Source organism: Cryptococcus neoformans, chromosome 1 (assembly GCF_000149245.1).
Source record: "Cryptococcus neoformans var. grubii H99 chromosome 1, complete sequence".
In the NCBI taxonomy this organism is placed as follows: Eukaryota; Fungi; Basidiomycota; class Tremellomycetes; order Tremellales; family Cryptococcaceae; genus Cryptococcus; species Cryptococcus neoformans.
Window position 1 is genome coordinate 1,546,366 of NC_026745.1, and position 20,475 is coordinate 1,566,840.

General features: G+C 47.7%; 9 protein-coding genes and 2 non-coding genes; 5 read left to right on the forward strand and 6 right to left on the reverse strand.

Annotated features, from left to right (window-relative positions):
• Positions 1-66: 66 nt before the first annotated feature.
• Positions 67-1,965, reverse strand: CNAG_00601 (glycosyl hydrolase). XM_012190972.1 has 7 exons: positions 1,692-1,965; positions 1,591-1,628; positions 1,339-1,521; positions 1,095-1,281; positions 775-1,045; positions 512-723; positions 67-457 (listed from the first exon to the last, which is right to left on the reverse strand). The coding sequence occupies exons 1-7, from the start codon at positions 1,831-1,833 to the stop codon at positions 363-365; spliced, it is 1,128 nt and encodes a 375-aa protein (XP_012046362.1). The 5' UTR covers positions 1,834-1,965; the 3' UTR covers positions 67-362.
• Positions 425-3,202, forward strand: CNAG_12082. The gene is made up of 3 exons (XR_001045369.1): positions 425-1,069; positions 1,161-1,650; positions 1,706-3,202. It is a non-coding gene; the product is annotated as a hypothetical RNA (non-coding RNA).
• On the reverse strand, positions 2,034-3,780 carry CNAG_00602 (eukaryotic translation initiation factor 3 subunit I). XM_012191444.1 has 10 exons: positions 3,720-3,780; positions 3,643-3,661; positions 3,401-3,580; positions 3,112-3,232; positions 2,994-3,056; positions 2,907-2,941; positions 2,611-2,852; positions 2,465-2,554; positions 2,285-2,409; positions 2,034-2,230 (listed from the first exon to the last, which is right to left on the reverse strand). The coding sequence occupies exons 1-10, from the start codon at positions 3,720-3,722 to the stop codon at positions 2,083-2,085; spliced, it is 1,026 nt and encodes a 341-aa protein (XP_012046834.1). The 5' UTR covers positions 3,723-3,780; the 3' UTR covers positions 2,034-2,082.
• Positions 3,781-3,951: 171 nt separating this feature from the next.
• Positions 3,952-5,282, reverse strand: CNAG_00603 (pre-rRNA-processing protein PNO1). XM_012191445.1 has 6 exons: positions 4,733-5,282; positions 4,594-4,677; positions 4,438-4,537; positions 4,302-4,380; positions 4,158-4,240; positions 3,952-4,103 (listed from the first exon to the last, which is right to left on the reverse strand). Exons 1-6 carry the CDS (start codon positions 5,129-5,131, stop codon positions 4,048-4,050), a joined length of 801 nt encoding a protein of 266 aa, XP_012046835.1. The 5' UTR covers positions 5,132-5,282; the 3' UTR covers positions 3,952-4,047.
• A 76-nt stretch (positions 5,283-5,358) lies between these two features.
• Positions 5,359-7,542, forward strand: CNAG_00604 (hypothetical protein). XM_012190973.1 has 5 exons: positions 5,359-6,200; positions 6,247-6,335; positions 6,402-6,434; positions 6,494-7,270; positions 7,325-7,542. Exons 1-5 carry the CDS (start codon positions 5,514-5,516, stop codon positions 7,425-7,427), a joined length of 1,689 nt encoding a protein of 562 aa, XP_012046363.1. The 5' UTR covers positions 5,359-5,513; the 3' UTR covers positions 7,428-7,542.
• Positions 7,543-7,640: 98 nt separating this feature from the next.
• CNAG_00605 (cytoplasmic protein) lies at positions 7,641-9,546 on the forward strand. XM_012191446.1 has 8 exons: positions 7,641-7,992; positions 8,065-8,199; positions 8,252-8,316; positions 8,365-8,434; positions 8,502-8,576; positions 8,644-8,821; positions 8,871-8,955; positions 9,009-9,546. Exons 1-8 carry the CDS (start codon positions 7,843-7,845, stop codon positions 9,283-9,285), a joined length of 1,035 nt encoding a protein of 344 aa, XP_012046836.1. The 5' UTR covers positions 7,641-7,842; the 3' UTR covers positions 9,286-9,546.
• CNAG_12083 lies at positions 9,419-10,036 on the reverse strand. XR_001045370.1 has 2 exons: positions 9,720-10,036; positions 9,419-9,665 (listed from the first exon to the last, which is right to left on the reverse strand). It is a non-coding gene; the product is annotated as a hypothetical RNA (non-coding RNA).
• A 691-nt stretch (positions 10,037-10,727) lies between these two features.
• On the forward strand, positions 10,728-13,392 carry CNAG_00606 (transcription initiation factor TFIID subunit 7). XM_012191447.1 has 6 exons: positions 10,728-11,391; positions 11,450-11,800; positions 11,858-12,128; positions 12,180-12,216; positions 12,278-12,487; positions 12,550-13,392. Exons 1-6 carry the CDS (start codon positions 10,773-10,775, stop codon positions 13,288-13,290), a joined length of 2,229 nt encoding a protein of 742 aa, XP_012046837.1. The 5' UTR covers positions 10,728-10,772; the 3' UTR covers positions 13,291-13,392.
• CNAG_00607 (hypothetical protein) lies at positions 13,325-15,245 on the reverse strand. XM_012191448.1 has 3 exons: positions 14,826-15,245; positions 14,621-14,767; positions 13,325-14,562 (listed from the first exon to the last, which is right to left on the reverse strand). The coding sequence occupies exons 1-3, from the start codon at positions 15,220-15,222 to the stop codon at positions 13,400-13,402; spliced, it is 1,707 nt and encodes a 568-aa protein (XP_012046838.1). The 5' UTR covers positions 15,223-15,245; the 3' UTR covers positions 13,325-13,399.
• Positions 15,246-15,378: 133 nt separating this feature from the next.
• On the forward strand, positions 15,379-16,318 carry CNAG_00608 (hypothetical protein). XM_012191449.1 has 4 exons: positions 15,379-15,476; positions 15,530-15,605; positions 15,659-15,771; positions 15,828-16,318. Exons 1-4 carry the CDS (start codon positions 15,414-15,416, stop codon positions 16,221-16,223), a joined length of 648 nt encoding a protein of 215 aa, XP_012046839.1. The 5' UTR covers positions 15,379-15,413; the 3' UTR covers positions 16,224-16,318.
• Positions 15,942-20,300, reverse strand: CNAG_00609 (hypothetical protein). XM_012191450.1 has 14 exons: positions 20,032-20,300; positions 19,898-19,977; positions 19,693-19,839; positions 19,541-19,641; positions 18,258-19,476; positions 18,011-18,193; positions 17,697-17,965; positions 17,528-17,643; positions 17,269-17,477; positions 17,195-17,210; positions 17,062-17,134; positions 16,812-17,012; positions 16,444-16,746; positions 15,942-16,385 (listed from the first exon to the last, which is right to left on the reverse strand). The coding sequence occupies exons 1-14, from the start codon at positions 20,133-20,135 to the stop codon at positions 16,329-16,331; spliced, it is 3,078 nt and encodes a 1,025-aa protein (XP_012046840.1). The 5' UTR covers positions 20,136-20,300; the 3' UTR covers positions 15,942-16,328.
• Positions 20,301-20,475: the final 175 nt, after the last annotated feature.

The window sequence follows — 20,475 nt, forward strand, 5'->3', positions numbered from 1 at the left end:
TTGTCGTCGCGTCGAGAGGGAAGAGATTGAGTGACCCTGATAATTCCACGGCATTTTCTGCGATATCAGCCTCACAATCAAGGTCCATTTCAACGCAGTACTCGTACTGTCATGTACTCTATCAACAAAATCTCCGGACATTGAATAACGCTATATAGTAATATAAATTGCCCAGAAATACATATGCCATTGGTATTAACAAAACAGCGCCTCCAGAGTAAAGAATGACCCCATCCAGCACGCTATCGTCCAGCGACAACGCGTAAAAATGGTTTGCACAAGGCTATAAGCAGAGTGACGTGAACGATATAATTCGCCCGCAGGATAAGACACGAGAGATTGAGACAGTGCAGGGTCAGGGCTCAATGTCTGTCCAAGTGAGCAACTCTGGAGCGGTGGATGTGACGTTTCTGACCAGCAATTTTGCTACGTTTCTTGCGCTTGCAAGTTTTTTTGCCTGCGGCACTTGTTAGTAATGGTTTGATACATAATGCAGACAAAAAGGGCGTACCAGTTGCCATAGCAGAGTTGGCGCTGATACTGGAAGATGGAGAACTTGCAGCGGAAACGTTAACAGCAACGACACCTGAGGAAGTAGTAGAGTCTGACGTATCGGAAGACGCGACAGATGACGAGGAAGAGGAAGACACTCCAGATGACGAGGAAGGGGAGGAAGACATTCCGTTCTTGACGGCAGCAGATGCCCCATTGACCACGCCAGTCCTACATGGACGATTAGCCTGCCTTTTTCATTCAAAATTGGTCATGACTGACGTGTAACCACCAGGGTAAACGGCGATGCCAGGAAATTCCCATTTAACCAATAGGCCTTGCCACTCGTCATCCCAGATGTTGTGGTGCCACTCATAGTCGTCGTATGAGAAACATCCAGGGAACTTGCAAGTTAGAGTAGGGAGCGTGGTGCCGGACGAATCAAGCATGATTTCGATACCGATGGGATAATGCTGAGGGGATGACACAAGATCGGGAGTGGGCCCAGTACTGTTGTGAAGGGCGATGAGCTCGTGTCGAACGAGATATGCGCCTGCGCAAGTAAGCATGAGTGTCAGTAAGTAGAGACAGGGTACGCTTACCAGGGGGAAGATCCGTGGGGAGCGTGAATATCCACTGACGGTTAAGTGACTCGGTCAAAATCTCAGTAGGCCACTTTTTAATCTCGGCATCATAATTGTGCTGAGCTATGCAAAACCAATCAAGTGTGGTAGCGTCAACTTGGGTGCAACTGTCGTTTGGACACTTGGCCATCCACTCGCCAATCGGCTGCCACAGACATGGAAGTCAGCTCAGCATGCTAAACGGCATTTCTGTTAGCCTTACGCCGGGATGACCTTCGGAGGGCCATTCGGAACTCCATTGGACGATGACTTGGTCACCAGCTTTGGCGGGGATGGTTCCAACGGGACTCATGTCATCAAACCTTTTGCAAACCTCGTAGCCACCCGTAGCAATGGATTTACTAAAGATATCGGCAAATCCAAGATCGGTCCTATCGGTCTTTCTCTTAAGAGAGAAATCATCAGCGAGAAGTATGTTTATTACTACTACCGATCTTTAAACGTGGCAACATACCGTGTACTTTTGCTCAGGAAGCGCCCCCCAGACGGGATCTAAAGAGTCAAGCCCTTGTTAGTGCGTGGAGAAGGAGATGTCTGGAGGGGATGACAACTGACCGGACTCGCGATAGAGGGCCGTGTAATAATCATCAAGAGTCCAAGCGGGGTACTGCGGGCCTGTACCGACCTGGACCCAGGAAAGCTGGCCGTGGGCGGCGACCAAGACGGGGCAGAGGAGGGCGAGGGCGGGGAAGAGCATGGCGGGAAAAGAGCGTGGTCTCTGTCAAAGAGCTGGAGTCGTCGGAGCGCAAGCCGGGCCTCCCATCCTCCAACTTATTATATCCAGAGAAATCCCTTGTCGCCAAGACTCGCGTACAAGGCACACACCAGCACGCGTTTCACTTATTATCAATCCCCCTTCCCATCATTCTCTTGGCATCACTCCATTCACCTCCACCGTCTAGAATTACATAGATGCATACCTCTCTAACCACGTCCGTCACACTCTCTACACCTCAGGTTCAGGCTCAAGGTCCCCAAAAGGCCGACTACGGAAATAAGACTCCTCGAACCAGTGCACACGCACAAACCCGTCTTCAGCACCTGACGCATAGGCCCGCCCTTGAGGATGCACCGCGAGGGTGTTGATAGGACCGCTGCATAAGGTCAGTGTGTTCTGAAAATGCACACGGAGGGCAAATAGAACTTACAAGTGACCCTTTACACGGCCAACTTCTTCCTCGAACAACTTGTGGAAAAACCTGGACTCGAATTTGCCCGCTCGTTGAGAGGTGGTTGTTACATTCATCGCATCTTGACCGCCGCCGAGGATGATCTGGAGAGGATACTGAGTAAGATGATCTATCCAAAGGGAGTCTGGTAACACTTACGTATGGTCGTTCAGGGGTGATGACCGCACTGTTGACGGGGGTCTCTGTAGTGTAAATTTTCATAACCTCAAGAGTTTCAATATCCCACAACTACGAATCACATCACAATCAGCAGCAGCTCTGCAATTCTTATGATTCCCACTCACTCTCGCCGTCTTGTCTTTACTGGACGTGATGAAATAAGTCCCGTCCGGGCTCAGTTGTATGTCGGAAATCAACCCAGAGTGCTCATCCTCAACAGCCTGCACCTCCTCTCCAGTCTTAACATCGTACTTGGCAATCTTTCCAGATTCGTGGCCGGTGATAATATAATCAGACAAAGGAGCCCAGATAGCAACGGTGGCACGAGACCCGCTGAGGCGCATTTCAGTGATAGGGGTGGTGGATTCTGTACGCGAGTCAGCCGTAGCAAAAGAAAAAAAAACAAGTGAAAAAGACGAACGGGATTTAGGGTCCTCTCTATTGATGGGAAATATTCTAGAAATAATGTCAACAGACTCCAGCGATTTTGACGAAGACGCCAACTCACCTAATCACACTAGGCTGTCCACTTCTCTGCTCAGTAATGCTCAAGAACATGTCATCATCCTCGCTGATTCTCGAATCAGTATACCTTCCGTATCCGTCTGGCATAAAACAGGACCCACTTCCATGCAACCCTCTTCACAGCGGTTAAAAACTCCCAGGTGTACAAACATTCCCCAGTCTTGACTTCCCACAGTTTCATCGCATTGTCGGCACCTCCAGTGAGTAAAAATCTTGTTTGAGCTATGTATTTCAAGATTAGTAAGTCCAAAAACCTCTTCCAATGTAAAGTTCGATTTCTCCCGCGATCATTGTTTCTGCAAGTGCCTTTGCCAACCAAACAAAGATCTCCTTCCACTCCCACTTCCATTTACAGATCCAATAAAATCCTAGACAGAATATTCAACTTACAATCCACCGCGACAGTCCAGACGCTACCGTTGTGCCCATCGCCGCCCTTGATTCCGCCATAAGTCCCCAGTCGCTCGCCATTTGAAGTGTACCAGGCATTGACAACACTGTCCTTTGAAGCGGAAAAGAGGAGATCGCCTTCAGAGTTGAAGACGATTTGGTTGAGAGATCGCTCGTGACCTAAAGACACAGTACATTTAGCTGAAATGCGTTTGGGTTGCAAGAGATGAATAGAAGCGGACCTTGGAGAATGATAGGTTTCTATACGGAATGTTAGCAACATCTTGGCCACTTCATTTTAGGACGTCCATATGCTCACCATTTTTGCTGCTACGCTTTTTTTATCCTCTGAAATTGCAGACCGTGATAGTGTACTGAGGATTTTGAAGAACAATGGTCAAAACGAAGGTAAGAGAGCTCAATACGAATGTGGCACTTTCGGCGATTTACGGCGTTATCGCTGTGGTGCAGCTTTTCTGATCACTCGTGCTTCATTTTGGGCATCAGTCTTTCTGGGTTGCACGTAAACGTACAAGCAGCGAACAGACGTTGAACGAGAAAACATAGAGTGTACATGCATGCCATACAGGCAGACCTGATAAATAATTGTACAAATAGCCCAAATGCTGACAGAAGAATAATGAACTCTAAAAACGTTGCTTCATCCTCGCACCGACTGCTTTGAGATGTGCGTAAACCTTGCCTGAGTTTGCTATCAGTGAATGCCTCGTACCTAAAACAACAGATACGATCATACCTGGAGGAGAACCAAGAATAAGAGAAACGACAGCATCTCGAGCAATTTTGATATTTTGTACAGAACCAAGAATGTGGATGTGGCTACAACCCCAATGATCAACTCCGGTTCCAATTGAAAGTGAACAGCCCAGAAAGAACCCACGTATCGGCTAGAACAATTCGTGTTCTACTGGCGTTTTCGATAGAGAACTTGACCTTACCACCTTCACCTGCTATACGACCTACAAGAGATGGTTACTACATCATTTTCCACATCATGACCACGTAAAGCAGCTTACCAATAGCACGAGCAAGATGGTCTCCATGTAATGTCTTGACATCCTTGATCTCAAAAGAGTCAAGATACAAGTCGTCCAACCTCAAGAGCGCCAGAGCGTCCTGACATGTTCTATCAACCAATGACCGAATTTCCGTTATCCATATTTAAAACATACATTGACATCAAATCCAAGGGCATAAGCTTTGACAAAGTCGGCCCCTTTTTGGATCGCACCAGAATCCACAGTGTGCCCGGAAGTCTTTCTCTGCTATGAGCAACAAATTTTGACCAGAAATGAATAGTTGTGTGCTTACCTTCAACTCGACAGCTTTTCGCTGAGGGTTCATTCTAACTTGAAGACCAAGCATCTCCACCATAGGTGTATAAAGGTTGACCCAGTCTCTCTTCAGGGGTGTCATTCTATGCGGAGGGATAGGGATCCTTCTGAACTCATTTTTGAGGACAGTGGACTGAGCGGCGGCGTTAAGGGGGGCAAATCCAGAAGATGTGGTGGCCGCAGCGACAGGGGCGTCTGAGGGACCGGTGGTATTAGGGGTTGAAGCAGCGTTGGTACTGATAAGAACGTCGTCGTCTTGGTCTACATCCATGGAGGGGACAGGAGGCTTTCGAGTCTTTTGAGATATAAGGGATATGGTTGGCTGAGCTTCGAGCTGAGCCTGAAGGGCCTTGTGTCTGTGTGATTTGTGGGCCATTTTGGGATTGTATGTAGTCTTCTAAAGAACGACAGTAAATGGGCAAATGTGTCAATAATATTCAATGTCCTCCTATAGAGTGTGGCCATAAATCTTGCTTCAGCAGCAGCAGTTCTTCTTCAACTTATTTTTAGGAAGCCCTGACGTGTCAATTACCGGTCAGCCGCCGCGCACGCAGTTATTTATTAATAGTTATTTATTGTCATCACAGCAGCAAATACAACAATTTTTATTGCATCACCGTGGGAAAAATATCCATTCACGTCCACCTCGGTCGGCCAAGGCTCTGCGCGTCCGGTGCTTTCCTCTCTCCTATTTCGGTAGCTGTATTACTCTTTTAGATCTCGTCTTCCTCCTCCCTCTCCTTTTCATCTTCTACAACATGCCCCCTTCGGCCAGATCCCACAAAGGTTCATCTCCGCGTCGCAAAGCTCTCCATCCGTACCAGCGCCCGTTACCTTCAGCTCTTGCGGCACAGCCAGCAGCTTCAGATACAGAGCAGAAGAGCTTGAACAAGCAGGATAAGCAGCACGTATCTGATGCTTCTATTCACCTATCCGCTCCAGAAACAAGCTCTCTTCAAGGGTCTAGAAGAAGGAAGAAGAAGAATAAGAGAAAGAAGAACAAGAATACCCGTGCCATGCAGTCAGATGCTATAAAAAGTTCCTATGCGCCACCGACCAGTCCTCTCAGTCCTTCAAGACCTCTTCTGAACAAATACGGCACACAAGTTACCCCTCCAATATCTCAGTCAGGAATATTGGAGGTCGCTATTTTGCCCACCAAGCACAACACAGATCTTGCAACTTCGCAACCATCGTCGAATGCTGGGCCTGTCAATGACAAGGCCCGTGCAGCCAACCTCGACCGCGACATTATCCGTCTCCGTGAAGAAGCGCGAAAACGTGAGGCTATTCATATAGAGCTTTATAAGGCTCAAGAAGAAGCTGGAAGGTTGAGAGAAAAAGTCGAGAATCTCACAAAACACGAAGATGAACTGAAAGCGAGAGTAGAAGAATTGCAAAGAATTGTCGAAGTCAACAACAAAAAGACGGAGATTTTAGATACAGTGAGCAACGCACTCCCTTTGAGCTTGTTAAGCTTATGGAACTTAGGCTATGCAACAACATAACAGTACCAAAAAAGATTTGACGGAAGTTCTTACCTGTACGGTATGCTTCGAAGTATTAAAAGATCCTTACATGTAAGGCGTCGTAATTCTCTGATTCCATTTGGTCCTGTCTACGGCACTAATCGTGGGTTACAATAGGCTGTCATGCGGGCACATGGCTTGCAAATCCTGGTAGATAGACAGATTTTCTAATCTAATCCACATGGTCTAACAACTTACCCTCGTCACAGCTTGTTCAATTGGTTCCGCTCGCCTGGGGCTTATCGACGCCCGCCTACCACAATCACCTCCACGTCTAACCTCTCTTATTACACCAAGATCTGCCACATGTGCCGTTGTATTATTGTGCGCCGCCCCACCCGCGTATTCTTTTTGCGCAGCATCCTTGAACCGCTTGGATTACATCAAGACAATCCCTCACCTCCCGTAGCGTCGCATCCCTCTAAATTGCCTTCGTCCACCGCTTCCGATCCTTGGGAACTCATATTTCCACCTGATCCAACAACTTACAAATTGCATGATGATGCCGACCATTGTTTACGTTGCCCTGAATGTATGGGGGAGATTGAAGATGGGAACTGTACTACGTGCGGTAATAATTTCAGCAGTGACAGCGAAATGGAAGGTCAAAGTGACGAAAATTTCGACAATTTTGACTGGCTGTACGATGAAGAAGATGAGAGTAGCGAAGAATTCTTTGCACAACGTTTTTTTGATTTCCCTCTGGCGCCTATCTACAATCAACGTCACCCACTTGGCCATGGTTCTGGCGATGACCGATCCAACTCGGGCTCTGATTCAAGTTCCCAGGAGGACGGGCTGCCTGATCATGTTGGCATTGGTAATTTGTCTGTGGATACGGACGTCGTCACGGATTCGGAGGGATATGAAGATTCTTTCATAGACGACGAGGAAGAGGAGAGTTGGTCTGGAGACAACAGCGGAGATAGTGATGTGGTACCTTTAGAAGAAGAAGATAGACCCACGAGAGGAGGTCCTCCACCTAGGTGAGTGTGTGATGTCAAAGTATTGGATGACTGTCTGATTGAATAATGGATCAGGGTGAGAAGTGTTATGAGTGAGAGTGGAGATGAAAGTGATCAGCCTGTTTTTACGGGTAGAACACGGCGCATGGCTGGCAGGGTTGTGTCGGATAGTGAATAGAAACCCATTGATCTCTGGTGCTAGATTGCTATGATTAATCAGAATCCACCATGTGCCGTACTGCATTGATTTATGTTATACTCTTGTAGCTCGCGATTCTAAGCTACGATCTCCACCTGGCTGGCCAGTGGCCGGGTGTTGCGGGCTCGGGTTGTGACCGGAGTCGCGTCATGGCACCTCGTTTGTGACTGGTCAAAAGGTGGAGGTCAGAGTGCCAACACAAGGTGGGCTTAATAATATTGGAGCTCAAGCTGGGAGCCGCATACGTTGCTTCCATGACATCGACATCACTGCGCTTTGCGCTATATAAACCCGAAGAGAGAATCTCCCATCATCTTTCCCGCTCACCACGCAAATCATCACTGTACATAAACGAATACCATATATAACTAAACCAATCGACTTGAGCTATACTATGACCAACCCTCAGAAAAACGTCCAAATCATCTTGAACGAGCGCCCTCAGAAGGGCCCGGTGACAGATACTACTTTCAAGTCTAAGACGGTCGATGTCCCAGAGCTCAAGGATGGAGAGATCCTCGCCAGGGTTGACTATGCCAGCGTTGTAGGTTGTGTTACCCAGTCAATAGCAAGCATTTAGTCCGTCGCTGACTGCTCTGTCTTGTGCAACACTCAGGATCCCACAATGCGAGGTTGGATTAACGAGGGGCGTTCCTACCTGCCACCAGTGGAGATTGGGGCAGCGATGCGAGCAAACGGTCTTGGCACTGTCCTTGCCTCCAAAGCTAAAGATTTCAAGGCTGGTGACAAGGTGAGGCCTTGTTCCCGGCGAGTGCTTTGAGCTCTGTTGACCACAAGCCCAGGTGCTTGGCCTTTTGAACTGGCAAGAGTACTACGTTGGCCCCACTGACGGTCTTACCAAAAGAGAGTGAGTAATATGCTTAGTCCTCATAGTGAGCGCTAATGAAATCACCAGGACGCCTGAGGGAGCTAAGGACGTTGACCACCTCGGTCTTTTAGGCATGAACGGTTTGACCGCCTACTTTGTGAGTATCCATCACTCTTGACATTTACAATTTTCTAAAAGTAGCATACTTATGTTCACTCACCCAGGGTATGATCGAGGTTGGCAAGGTTAAGGATGGAGATCATGTCGTTATCTCTGGTGCCGCTGGCGCAGTTGGTCTCGTCAGTTTATGTCTCAATTACCCATTAAGTCACTGTTAATAGGCTGACTTAAAAATTATCATCATAGGTCGCAACACAAATTGCTCTTGCCCACCCCAATTGCAAGGTTACCGCCATTGCCGGCTCGAAAGAAAAACTTGATTACCTGAAGAAGCTCGGAGCTCATAACACCCTCAACTACAAAGATGATGACTTCAAGGAACAATTCAAGAACGTCGGTCTCATCGACGTCTATTTTGACAACGGTGAGTCACATATCACCCAAGCTTCAAAATTACCAATAACATTTCTCAGTCGGCGGTAAAATTCTCGACATGGCCCTTGCCCAGCTCAACCCTTTCGCCAGAATCGTTGCATGCGGTGCTATTTCCCAGTACAAGTGAGTGCTACCATGATGGCCCAAAAGACTGGTATTTAATTCACTGTCATCAGTGCCACCGTCCCCGACCCCATTTATAACTATTTCAACATCATTTCCATGAAGGCCACTATGCGAGGATTCATTGTTTTCCAATTCGCTGACCGCTACCCGGAGGGTATTAAGTATCTTTCCGACCTTGTCCAGAAGGGCAAGATGGAGTTCAACTATCATGTCATTGACGGGTTGGATGGTTGCGTGCAGGCGTTGAGGGAGATGTTCGAGGGAAAAAACCTAGGCAAGACCGTTGTTCGAGTCTCAAACGAAGCTGTCAAGGGCAGTAAGCTCTAAAAGATAGAAAGCGGGTGTTTGTTGGATTCAGTTGAGGTGATGAACCAGTAGGGCGTCAGTATATGTCAGTATGAATAAATTAGATAAAGCTCTTTTGGATATTTCTCACATATTGGCGCATCCTTGATTCGATGCAACCCGGCACATCGATTCATGTCCTTTTCGAACTATCTACTTGAACTCGTCAACCACGTCAAGTGTCCTGTGGAGGCAGTGGCCCTCCTCTTCGCGGGCGTAGAAGTTTATTAGGGCAAGGACTCCACCACTACTGAGGGCATTGCGAAGCATTTGTGGTATACGATAACGCTCTTACGCATCTCTCGTCACGCTATGCCCTGTAATCTAGGTTGCCACCATGCTACAATTCTGATGCTGGCTCCCTGTTGCCTAGTGTCACCCTACAATCCCATCACAGCGCACATCCTGACACTCACCTTTCGTAATATGGTAACCCTAGTTGTCGCAATGGAATGGGATTTTGCCGGTTTTATACGCCAATTCTTCGAATAACAGTCTGTGAGAAGAAACGGCGTGCTTTTGCTGCCTCAGACACGGCTACACACTCTGTTTCCGGAATGGACGCCCGTGAGGTCGTAACTTGGAATAGGATGCTGAAAAAGGGATGTCTGGTGGATGCTAGAAACTGTAGACTGCCGCTGAGCTCTTGGTAGGGTGTGAGCGGGACCGCTTCACCCAGATGTCCTGCTGTGGTCGCGGTGACATCTATGGTAGAGGCTTTGCAGCGGATGTTTCCAGGGAACAGGATGCCGAATGTCATGTGATCCGGAGCGCCAGCGTCACGTTGTAGCGTAAAACCCCTAAAGTCTCCCACGGAATGCATCCATTAGGTTCCGTCGACCTCCACCCATGATATCCAAGGCTGATGACGGACTTTACGACTGTAAAGGCTGCTAGGGAATATAGCCTCCCAAAGGTTTGGCTGTGGTGGTCATAGTACATACGATGGAAGTACCCTATGTATCTGGTGATAGTTTGGTATAGTGGTAACAATTAGTTAAGCTCGGGTCTCATGTCGAGCATGCTGGTGTTGCTGATACAGTCCTGCTGTATTTGCGCTATAAAGCGTTTGCCTATAAGGCTGCATATACGAAGATAGATTATATCTAAGGAGAATCCCACAGATAGCTAGCCTAGAGTGGACTAAGTACCTATAGTGGACTTCTAAGTAAAAGAAAGTAAAAGTAATAAAGTATCCCATTTCAACAACGACTCTACACCGCTCCTTGATCTCTGCGGTCACCTCCGTCATGTCGATAAGTGGGTGCTCGAAGTGATGTGACATGGCCGTAGGGCCATTGCATTACAACGTGCCCTTTCGCTGCATACCGGGCCAATTTCCCGATATCGATCTGGGCACAGTGGGCATGATTACGTATTATCCGAATCGTTGTTGTCACTTTGTAAACCATCATTCTTTTCCGTGTCACTAAGTAGCATCTTGTAGTTTGCAAGCCACCCCGCCCGGAATGGACCCTCATCAGACACCCGCACCGAGTACCGCTGGCCCAGGCCACTCATCAGTTATCTTTCCTTCCGAGTCATATCATCCAGAACACGCTCCGACCTTCACCGTGTCAGCAGCGCCCCCTGCGTCATTCGCTTCCGCAGATGCTGGTCCTTCCCCTCGAATTTCTATCCCATCAATTGGCGCAGAATTATCTGGATATCCATATCAAAATTCCGCTGATACAAATGAGTCAGCACGAGGGCGAGGAAGGGGCCGGGGGCGAGGCAGAGGGAGAGGCTCTCGAGGCGGCCGCGGATCAAGAGGTGCTCGAGGCGGGATGCGGGCATCTACTAGGTTATCTGAAAGGAATGCGTCTGGGAGCGGAGGGGTGGCAAAGCTTAAGCTTTCATTCAAGTCGAGAGGGGTAACGGAGGCCTCTGGTGGAAGAATGTCAAGTTTTCTGGGCGAATATGATCGAGAATTGGATGAAAATCCAGAGGAACCTCTATGCTTTGAAGAACAATTCATCTTGAGGGTCCCGAGAGATGTTGCAGAAGGGAAAAATGGCGTCACTGGGTTGAGGGATATGGTCAAAGGCAAGGGCAAAGGTCTGGACGGTGTTGAGTTCAAATTTCTAGGTGAGCCTGGTTGCATAAACACGCTGTGTTAGCGAAAAGGTAACATGTAAACTGTTAGATCCCCGTAGAGCGGCCTTCAAAGTCAACAACATGACATATGCTGCCAAACTCGTCGACCTTCCCAATATCATTGAAGCCCAGAAAACTTTCGATAACCGACATTTGTTCAAGATTGCCGACATCTCTCAGATGCTAATTGTTGAAAATCCTGTGGCAGACGAGGCGTCCATAACAGAAAAGCCGCTAAAGATAGACGAATACATTTGGCCGCACGGTATAACACCTCCAATGAAACACGTCAGGAAGAGGAGATTTAGGAAGAGAATGAGTAGGCTAGCGATTGAAGTGGTGGAAGAGTCGGTTGAGGATCTGTTGAAGAAAGATGATGAAGCAGAGGATACTGCTTTCGGTAAGCTATTCCACAAGCACACTCCCTTTGTACATCGCTTACACAAGACGAAATCAGACTTGATAGACGTTCATCAGGACCCAGATATTGATGATCAGTACTACATCGATTATGACCCTAATGGTACTTGGCAGAATTACAACCAAGGAGACATGGGTTCGGAGTATGGTGGCTCAGAAATGTATGATGACCCTGGATCAGTTGCGCCTTCGCAGATGGAAGACTGGGGAGAAGGAGGGACGGACTGGGGTACAGAGATGGGCGATGAAGGCGAAGGGGACTACGAAAGAGAGGAAGAAGATGATGGGGATGATGGCACCCTCGATCAGTACGTCTTTCAAAACGTACATACGAAATTTGCTGATCAATGAATCTACAGAGAACTTGCGGCTGCTCTTATGGAAGGCACAGGTGGTGTAAGTTTCGTATCCTTTGACATACTTTTCATGTGAAATTCTAATAATCGACCACGAATAGTCTGAGTTCACGGGTCTATCTGAGGATGATGGAGCTACAAGCGGATCTGAAGACGATGACGATGATGATGAAGGTGATAAGTCCGAGTATGACGAGGAAACTTTGGAGAAGAGAGCGAAGATCAAGCAATTTACAAGCGAGATCAAGGCCCTGGAAACAGTCATTGATAAGAAACGTGCTGGTTTCACAGGTGGTAATCCTATCATGGTCGTACGTCATAGGTTACATAGGCTTTCTTTCGGTCGACTAATTTATTTTTTCCAACTACCTAGAAACGTTTCGAAGAAACAATTGCCGGACTTCAAGCCGATGTCACTGCCAAAATTGGCGCAAGACAGGCCCTTGTCGATGAACTCGGAAAAGCAGAAGAGGGTTCCACAATGGAAGCTGCCAAGCAGAAGGAAGAGGCTGCTGAAGTTACCGCTGTAGGGGAAGGCGTCGAGCACAGGGACGTCAAAGAGTCTACCGTCACAACCGAGACTCCGATGGATGTGGATCTTGACGAAGGCGGAGATGGCTATAGCGAAGCTCCAACGCCTGTAGCAGTTAAAGATGGTGAACAGGCTTCCTCGCCACATTATTCAGATGGGGACGACCTGTTTGGTGATGATGATGACGATGAAGACGCTGAGGCTGTCCAAGCACATCGTGGCGAGGGAGATGTGGTCGAACAAGGTGATGACGAAGAAGATGAGATGGCTAGGCTCCTACGAGCGGAGCTCGATGGGTTGGATCCAAATGCTGTGGATGAGACGCCTGATATGACGGAAGATCAAGCACAGGTAGACGCCGCGGCATCTGCGGCATTGGATAGCTTTGCCATGTCTGATGCCTTTGGACAATTCCCAGCACAAGAAGACACTGGCTCTCTTGGAGGGTTTGATTTCACCGATAGTATGGAGCAGATCACAGTACCAGGGTTTGTGGAAGGAGGCGTTGGGAGAAGGCGTTTGGCAATGGGTGCCGAGGCCGGCGATATAGAGGATGAAAGTTCTGAGGATAGTGATGACTAATATGCCACAATGACAATGTTGTAAGAATGTTTAGATGAATAGTACAGAATATGCATACAAGTCCAATGCAACCGCGATTAACAATGTGAAACATATGTTTTTATGCGCCTCACCATCCTCCAACGCCAAGCCCACTACTCTCGCTTTCTCTTTCCTTCTCTGAGGCCTTTGCCTTCCCAAATACCTCCTTCAAATCCACGCCCCCTGTAGATTCCTTGCCAATCAGACCCTTTGCTTGGATCTTCTTCCTCTTGTGAGTGCTCAACTTGACTTCCCCGCCGTCCTTGTTTACCTCAATGAGGCCCACAACAGCAGACTTTTCCTTGCGATAATCTTTGACGTTGGACGCGTCCTCCTGGTGCGGTAATCGATTTAGCTCTTTGGGATCAGCTGCAGGAGCATTGAGAGTATTGGTGATAGTGTTAGGTATGGAAGTAGATGAAGATGAGTAAGGTGCACTTTCGTGCTTCTTTCTCTTTTTAGGCATGTCCAGCTTCGTTTGTTTGTTTGTCACTGTCTCAATGGTTTGGTCACCATGCTTCCTTTTCTTTGAAGGTGCGCTATCGCCGATATCCGTCTTCTTTTCTCCTTTGAACAGTTTTGGTTTGTTCGCACCCTTATCTGTTGCTTGCTCCGTGTCGCCATCCTTCTCGGTCTTTGTCACTTGACCCCATTTCCTCATCTTTCCGCTGCCTACATTTGCTCCCGAAGGTTTCATTTGACCCTCCTTCCTTTCCCTTGCCCTCTTGTCGGCCTTGCTTTCCGATCTCTCGCCTTTTCTCTTTCTTTCCACAACACGATGCGCATCGATGATTTGCAGATTGGGTAGATCGGGTGAAGCTTGTAAGAGCTCAGGATACTGAGGATGTGTAGTGGCGATAGGATTGGAATGAAGGGAAAGAGAGCGAAGGTGTGGCCAAAGTGGCTTACGCTTGGACGCAGTGAGACCAAACAATGAAGCGATCGCATGATAATCGAGGGAGCAGTTTCCAAGGTCGAGGACTTGTAGGCCATCTCCGTACTGCGGAGAGTCACCTTGCCCTTTTCCAACGACCGACATATCACCTTTACCCCAAGAAGAAACGTGTGAAGGAAGGGCGGTCAAGTTGGGGAGATTGTTCATCTTGACATCTCGCAGTAAGGGAAGTGATGATAGATTTGGAAGGGCAGAAGCGGAAAGACGAGGGCAGTGCGAGAATGTGAGCTTTGAAAGATGATGAAGGTCCGATAACGTTGAGGGGAGGGACACCAGATTGGGAGAGTGAGAAACAACTATGAATAGAAGTCGGATTAATATACAATGAAAAGAGGAAGGGTTTGAACGACATACTGAGCGAATTGAGGTCTGACCATGCCCCAACTACTCCTTCATCAAGTTCCGTCCATTCATTGTTCATAGCAACGATAGCTTTGAGTTTTGTTAAACTTTTAAGGGCCACAGGTAGCTTTTTAAGCCCACAGCCGCTGATGTTGAGCACTGCATGTCCCATTAGTGAACAACCGCGGTATATGCTAGCTGCAACGGGGGGGCTCACCGGTCAGCTCAGATAAAGTAGCAACCGCCTCCCATCCTTGCTGTACGGGGCAATTGGCAAGGCTGAGCCATGTAACTCCCAGACCCTCGAGCCAGGAGACATCTTTGGCTTCACTACCGCTCAAATCAATTCTGCGGACATTTTCGAGCTGCTCGATAGGTGGAGGAAGAGCACAGGGTGTTTCTGAATATATCAAAGCAGCAGAAATGCGAACCGCTTTCGGCTTGTACAAGCTGGGATCCTTCGATTGCTCGCCTCTCTCAGGACGCTTCTGTTTCTTGGGTCTCTGTTCCGGAACAATGGGTTTGCTTGGTTCCTGGATGGCAGGAGTGTCGGCTGCGGAAGGTTTGGTGTCTTTTTGGGCCCTTTTTCTGCTCCTTGCTGCGCCTCTATCCATGCTGGGGTTTTGGAAATACGATGTATAAATGTTTAGATGAGCAGGTGAGAGGCAGGATCGACGGAATATTTACGAGTAAACAGGAGACCACGTCACGTGATCCCGCTTTTTCCTCGAAACTCGCCCTCATACTCGCTATCCTCTCCCACTAAACGTCTTCTACATACATCTACGCCCATAACTCATAACTCATGCTCCCTTCAAGCTCCAAAATATTCACACCCTCGATATTCCCTTCCCTCAGGGCCTTCTCAGTACGTTTAGGCCAGCTTGGGCAACAACGTACAACTACTGACGGTTCGTTTAGACTACTTCTAAATCCTTAGCCAAGAGAGAAGCCTTTGTCGAGCTCCTTCAAGATGTTCCAGGGCTAGGGAAAGGATGTAGGTGCCTATGCACACTTTGCGCTGTGCACCAAGGTGCTGACCATGCTCAGATGATCGTCTTTTTGTCGCTCCCGGTAGGGCTAGAAATGATCTCGTGCCCGCAAGGAAGGCCCGATTTGTCGCATTCAAAGATAATAAACAACGCCAAGTACTGAGAATGACGGTAAGGAAGTTTTAACGAGATATTTAGATAGCAACTGAATCCTGGTTTTGACATAGGATGAAGAGCGAAAAATCCATTGGTTACAAGTCGAAGCTCCGGGGGCTACCCCTCAGAATCCACAAGCACCGTCAGAAGGTTCACAACAGACTCCTCAGCATCTCCTCGACTCCCTTTTTTTACTTCCCAGTACTCTCCACTTCCCTCTTCGAACGGTTTCCCCTACTTCTCCCACTTTGCACGGATCTCTTAGTCTTTCCAACGTGTACGAAGTACTCGAAACCAACCACGGTTTGGGCTCGAAAGACGTAGAGGTTTCGTGGGTAGAGCAGGAAGCTGGAGCGAGAATGAAAGAGCTTGGGACCTGGAAAGCCTCGGTGAAGTTGAGAACAGGGGGTCAAGAGCAACAGACCGTAGACATCGAAGTCGATCGGCTGGTGTCAGGCGACGTTTAGTTCGGGATTTTGTTTAGATCGATGGAATACGACGTCCGTTTCATGAATGCATGTTGTTAGATGCGCTGCTGAATTATAACGAGATTGCATTATATACCTCAACCACTAAGAAGTTTGTAAAAAGGCCTGAGTCCCAAATAATGTTCTAGCGGCTGCGACAAGCTGTAACCATTTCATTAGCTTGTTTGAGGTCGCAACGTCACGTCGACCGTCCACTCACTTCTTCTAGAATACTGCACACTTCTCCCAATGCTTCATTTTCCGCCATTCCATACAATACTGCCAGCTCCGCCTGATAAGATTCGGTCAAGGACGGAACTCCAGGGGCTTGCACATTACCCTCGTTTCCTGCACTGCCGTTCACAGCTTGTCTCCGCAAGGCCAATAGATGTCTCGCATGCTCCTCTGTCACATCCATGAGTTCTGACAAAGGTATACGAGGAGAAGGCAAGAACTGGAGGAGAGGGCTTCGAGAACCGAAGGCATGACTGCAAGACCAGAGATTAATCAATACAGTTGAAATCTGACATTGCACAGGTTTAGCGCACGGCCGGTACTGGTTATCAATAACTTCAAGAAAACACCTACCAGCTCTCTTCGGATAGGCAACACATCAAGGACGGTTTCTTTTCTTGGTACACCAAATCGTAGAACCCGTATTTCAATAAGAACCTCCAATAAACGTTCGCTAGCATCGATGATTTCGGAGTATAACTTGATTGGCCGGGGGAGAAGAGAAACTTCTTGCCTTTGGACTGCCACCAAAGCACGCCCCAATTGGAAGTCCCGCTGTAATCGAGTCAAATACAACAAACGAACGGGATGAGAATCAAATTACCTTGAGTTTAGCTTCTAGTTGCTCGTATTGTTTGTCATCTGCGCAGTAAACAAGCGACGACCGCACCAGATCTCTAACCGTATGTTCAGACCACGATCGCCATATCAAGGACATATCAACACTTGGTACTTACCGGCTCATACGAAGATCTAGAATATAATAAAATGGATCAGCGACAACCCTGACATCTGAAGATTCCCTGCTCACAGTACTCCGTCAGATGTGTTAACATGCTAGCCGCAACTCGGAAATATTGCACTCTAGCGTGCACAGGCCAGATCCAGGTGCCGACCAAAACTGCGGCAGCAGTACCGATCATGATGTCGACGAACCGGTTCCAAGCCAGGTAGAAATCAGATTGACCTTCTGCAAGACCGAGATATGGGATGAACAGAATGGGAGGAAGAGTGATGCCACTGAGATGTTCGCTTTAGCCTCAAATCGAGCCACGAACCGAGTCACTCACGTTGCGACTCCTAGGCCCGGTAAGGAAGCAAATAAGACATTGTATGATATGGGGACTGAGCAAGCCGTAGCAAGGACCACAAGACCATACGCATTCCTCTTGGCGATGACAACACACTTTATGGGTACTATCTCAGCGGATAAAATTATGAATCTGAACTTGCACTTACAACATAACCCATGATGGCACCGATAAAGGTCCCTAGACCTCGAAGAAATCCAACTTTCAGGATTGCACCAGTGGTATCTTCCAGTACAAACATATAACTAACAACCATCCAGCCTCCTCGAGAGGAATCATACCAATGCCGAGCTGAGTTGTCTGCAGGCATCCAAGCAGGGACAGATAGAAGACAGATCCCAGCTGCTAGCTTGATACTGAATAGAACGTGTCGTGAGTGCTTGATAGCGTGCATTGCGCGTGATAAGGTAATACGAGCTGCTCAACGTCAGGGAAAGATTAAGATACATCCGAACGACTTACCCTTGACGACTCTATGTTGGTTCCACAATAACTTCCATGCTCTTTGGATACTATGTTTTGGTCCGGTAATCGAAGAACCTGAATGAGATTGGTGAAGCATGGCGGTAACAAAATCCATGTCTTGATACTCTTTGAGCTCATCAATGGGCTGCTCATCCTCAGACACCAGATCATTCTCTACGCCTGTACAATTTTAATAGTAAGCTTGACAAGCTTTCCGTCTCGGAGAATCATTGGATGAGCTTACTTTTGCCATCTGCCGCAACACCCACGTCATCTTGACGATTGACCCACAATAGACGCAACGAGGCAAGCCAAACACTTGATGGCCTTTCATAGTCTGGAGCATTCAAGACCGTCTCCGTTAGACTCTGCACATCTCTCGCTAAATCAAGGAGAGCTGTCATATAGAACGCGAGACGGTATCGATCACGATTATAAAGTACGCTTTTTACTTCGGACGTCTCCGAAAAGGTAACACGATGTTCTACCGGGCTATCCACACGATTGTGCGGAATACCGGAAGGACCTGTGGGTTTATGGGACCCAGATTGATCAGGATCAACATCACCAAGTAAAGATCCAAGAGTTCGTTCGATATGAAGCAATTCTTCTTCAAGAGATCGTTTCGACTCCTGCAAATCTCCAGACAAAATTACGTTCGTCTCCCCTTCTGCAGGGGAGGCCACAGACCAGCCAAACTTGCTAGGCAGCACTTGGTCGATGGAATGTAGAGCTTTTACCATAACCGACAAGAGCCGATCGCTCCTATCTTTTAGCCCGGGCCTGCTTGACAAGGCGACGTTAGGACTAACATCTCTCGAACGATTATAATTGGTCAAATGTCGGGGTTTTCGCCTAGTCAAGTTTTCCATATCCAGGCCAGATTCAGAAGAGGCGGAGTCACTGCGCTTATGAAAGAGGTGGTTGAAGCTTTTGCGACGGTGATGAGGCGACGGGGGTGCGCTGGGAGGAAAAGATTTTTGCAAGGCCGCTTGGATTCGTTCTCCGGGGATATGACTAGTGGGACCTAAAAGTGGATTTCGGGCCATACGTTGGAGGGCTTTTACTACGGCAGGAAGCGCAGAAAACTGCCCTTCTACCCGGGGTGTTGTCCTTAAGTAAGATGCACTAGAAGACTGAAGGTTGGAGATAGTAGCTTTGAGCTTTTTTGCAAGTTGGTTCTGTGTCGGAGGGCGGATATCCTGCATTTGTGCCTCTATTCTCTTAGCACTTGTTGGGGATTCCGAATCACCGTCTTCTGTTATGGGCAAAGAGCCATCACCGAGTATATGATGGAATGACAGAGGTAGTAATGTACAGATATTTTTGATGGACTCTTTGACTTCGGATCCGAATTGATGAGATAATGAATGATGAGGCGCAAAAACCACGGTGACCAAGAGTGGCAAGATGCCAGAAAAAACGACCACATAAAATTGTTCAAGAAACAATGATGCGGACATCTACAGCCAGATGATGAAAAGGAGGCAGTTAGAAATAAGTTGATAAATATTGCAAATTACTCACATGTAAAATAGATTGCTGACTGGTAAGCATGAAAATGGGAAAGAACACCATGATTTTGCTAAAAGCATTAAGACGCCTTGCATAGCTTCTTACAAGACCGGCTAGACACTAATTAGGGGTTATTGCATTCCGAAGAAAATCATTGTACTCACAAGCAATACACAGAAGGGCCAACCCGACGCCGAGAATGGCTCTGGCTTGGTTAGAATCAGCGCCGTAACGCCTGCCACACCAGGCGGCCACTGCTAGTGTTCCGCTGGACCATCCAATACCTATTGTACCCCCAGCTATGCCGAGCACTGTAATTCCCTTTTAGCCTCTATAAGTGTTGATCCGCGTCATATTTTTTTAGCTGACCTGTTGCTTCGATTTGTGGGCCAATACGACCTCGAGGGAAAAAGAAAATTAAGGAAGATGTATAGACAAGGAAGCCCCATCTGGGTGCACATTATGGTCAATTAATGGATTTACTGACGTACAGGCAGACTCACTCTCCGCATATCCGCGCCCATGGTTTGACAGCGGCAGTGATAAAACAAAGAAATGCAGTGAGCGTTGCAATGCCCAAAGGCCGTAATCGGGCGGTCCAATCCATATTTTGGCAGTTGACAGAAAGTGGCTATATCCGATGGGTTTAAATACAGGGGTCCATGGTGTGTTGAGTGGTGAAGACAGAATTTTATGGATGTAAATGTGGATTAGTGCATGGAATGGTCGGTATTCTAATAGGGGCTGGCTTGCGTGAATCATTCGCTGCAAGGGTGAAATCGCTCCTCGATAAAAAAAAAAAAACATCATCGAATCATCCGCCTATCCGCCGAACTCCGTCCCTAACAAAGACGTACGTAAACCAAAAAAAGACTTGCTTAATTACATCAATAAATGACGATAATTAAACATCCGTAACACCGAGTATTATCGCTTATCAACCGACT

Bases quoted from the DNA above. Each gene is read 5' to 3' on its own strand.
- CNAG_00609 (XM_012191450.1), bottom strand. From the start codon at position 20,135: ATGGATTGGACCGCCCGATTACGGCCTTTGGGCATTGCAACGCTCACT. The intron at 19,840-19,897 runs GTCAGCTAAAAA...AGGGAATTACAG, and splicing joins CCCACAAATCGAAGCAACAG to TGCTCGGCATAGCTGGGGGT. The intron at 17,013-17,061 runs GTAATTTGATTC...ACTCGATTACAG, and splicing joins AACTAGAAGCTAAACTCAAG to CGGGACTTCCAATTGGGGCG.
- CNAG_00608 (XM_012191449.1), top strand. From the start codon at position 15,414: ATGCTCCCTTCAAGCTCCAAAATATTCACACCCTCGATATTCCCTTCC. The intron at 15,606-15,658 runs GTAGGTGCCTAT...GACCATGCTCAG, and splicing joins TCCAGGGCTAGGGAAAGGAT to ATGATCGTCTTTTTGTCGCT. The intron at 15,772-15,827 runs GTAAGGAAGTTT...GTTTTGACATAG, and splicing joins GCCAAGTACTGAGAATGACG to GATGAAGAGCGAAAAATCCA.
- CNAG_00604 (XM_012190973.1), top strand. From the start codon at position 5,514: ATGCCCCCTTCGGCCAGATCCCACAAAGGTTCATCTCCGCGTCGCAAA. The intron at 6,201-6,246 runs GTGAGCAACGCA...TATGGAACTTAG, and splicing joins AGACGGAGATTTTAGATACA to GCTATGCAACAACATAACAG. The intron at 6,435-6,493 runs GTAGATAGACAG...CCCTCGTCACAG, and splicing joins CACATGGCTTGCAAATCCTG to CTTGTTCAATTGGTTCCGCT.
- CNAG_00601 (XM_012190972.1), bottom strand. From the start codon at position 1,833: ATGCTCTTCCCCGCCCTCGCCCTCCTCTGCCCCGTCTTGGTCGCCGCC. The intron at 1,629-1,691 runs GTCAGTTGTCAT...TTGACTCTTTAG, and splicing joins GGCCCTCTATCGCGAGTCCG to ATCCCGTCTGGGGGGCGCTT. The intron at 1,282-1,338 runs GTAAGGCTAACA...TGTCTGTGGCAG, and splicing joins CCTCCGAAGGTCATCCCGGC to CCGATTGGCGAGTGGATGGC.
- CNAG_00606 (XM_012191447.1), top strand. From the start codon at position 10,773: ATGGACCCTCATCAGACACCCGCACCGAGTACCGCTGGCCCAGGCCAC. The intron at 11,392-11,449 runs GTGAGCCTGGTT...GTAAACTGTTAG, and splicing joins TGTTGAGTTCAAATTTCTAG to ATCCCCGTAGAGCGGCCTTC. The intron at 11,801-11,857 runs GTAAGCTATTCC...AGACGAAATCAG, and splicing joins AGCAGAGGATACTGCTTTCG to ACTTGATAGACGTTCATCAG.
- CNAG_00607 (XM_012191448.1), bottom strand. From the start codon at position 15,222: ATGGATAGAGGCGCAGCAAGGAGCAGAAAAAGGGCCCAAAAAGACACC. The intron at 14,768-14,825 runs GTGAGCCCCCCC...TGGGACATGCAG, and splicing joins TACTTTATCTGAGCTGACCG to TGCTCAACATCAGCGGCTGT. The intron at 14,563-14,620 runs GTATGTCGTTCA...TTCTATTCATAG, and splicing joins GTCAGACCTCAATTCGCTCA to TTGTTTCTCACTCTCCCAAT.
- CNAG_00603 (XM_012191445.1), bottom strand. From the start codon at position 5,131: ATGGCCCACAAATCACACAGACACAAGGCCCTTCAGGCTCAGCTCGAA. The intron at 4,678-4,732 runs GTAAGCACACAA...TAGCAGAGAAAG, and splicing joins GAAAAGCTGTCGAGTTGAAG to ACTTCCGGGCACACTGTGGA. The intron at 4,104-4,157 runs GTATGATCGTAT...TAGCAAACTCAG, and splicing joins TATTCTTGGTTCTCCTCCAG to GCAAGGTTTACGCACATCTC.
- CNAG_00602 (XM_012191444.1), bottom strand. The intron at 3,057-3,111 runs GTGGGTCCTGTT...TTCGAGAATCAG, and splicing joins GTGAAGAGGGTTGCATGGAA to CGAGGATGATGACATGTTCT. The intron at 2,942-2,993 runs GTGAGTTGGCGT...CATTATTTCTAG, and splicing joins GGACAGCCTAGTGTGATTAG to AATATTTCCCATCAATAGAG.
- CNAG_00605 (XM_012191446.1), top strand. From the start codon at position 7,843: ATGACCAACCCTCAGAAAAACGTCCAAATCATCTTGAACGAGCGCCCT. The intron at 8,435-8,501 runs GTGAGTATCCAT...TCACTCACCCAG, and splicing joins ACGGTTTGACCGCCTACTTT to GGTATGATCGAGGTTGGCAA. The intron at 8,822-8,870 runs GTGAGTCACATA...AACATTTCTCAG, and splicing joins CGACGTCTATTTTGACAACG to TCGGCGGTAAAATTCTCGAC.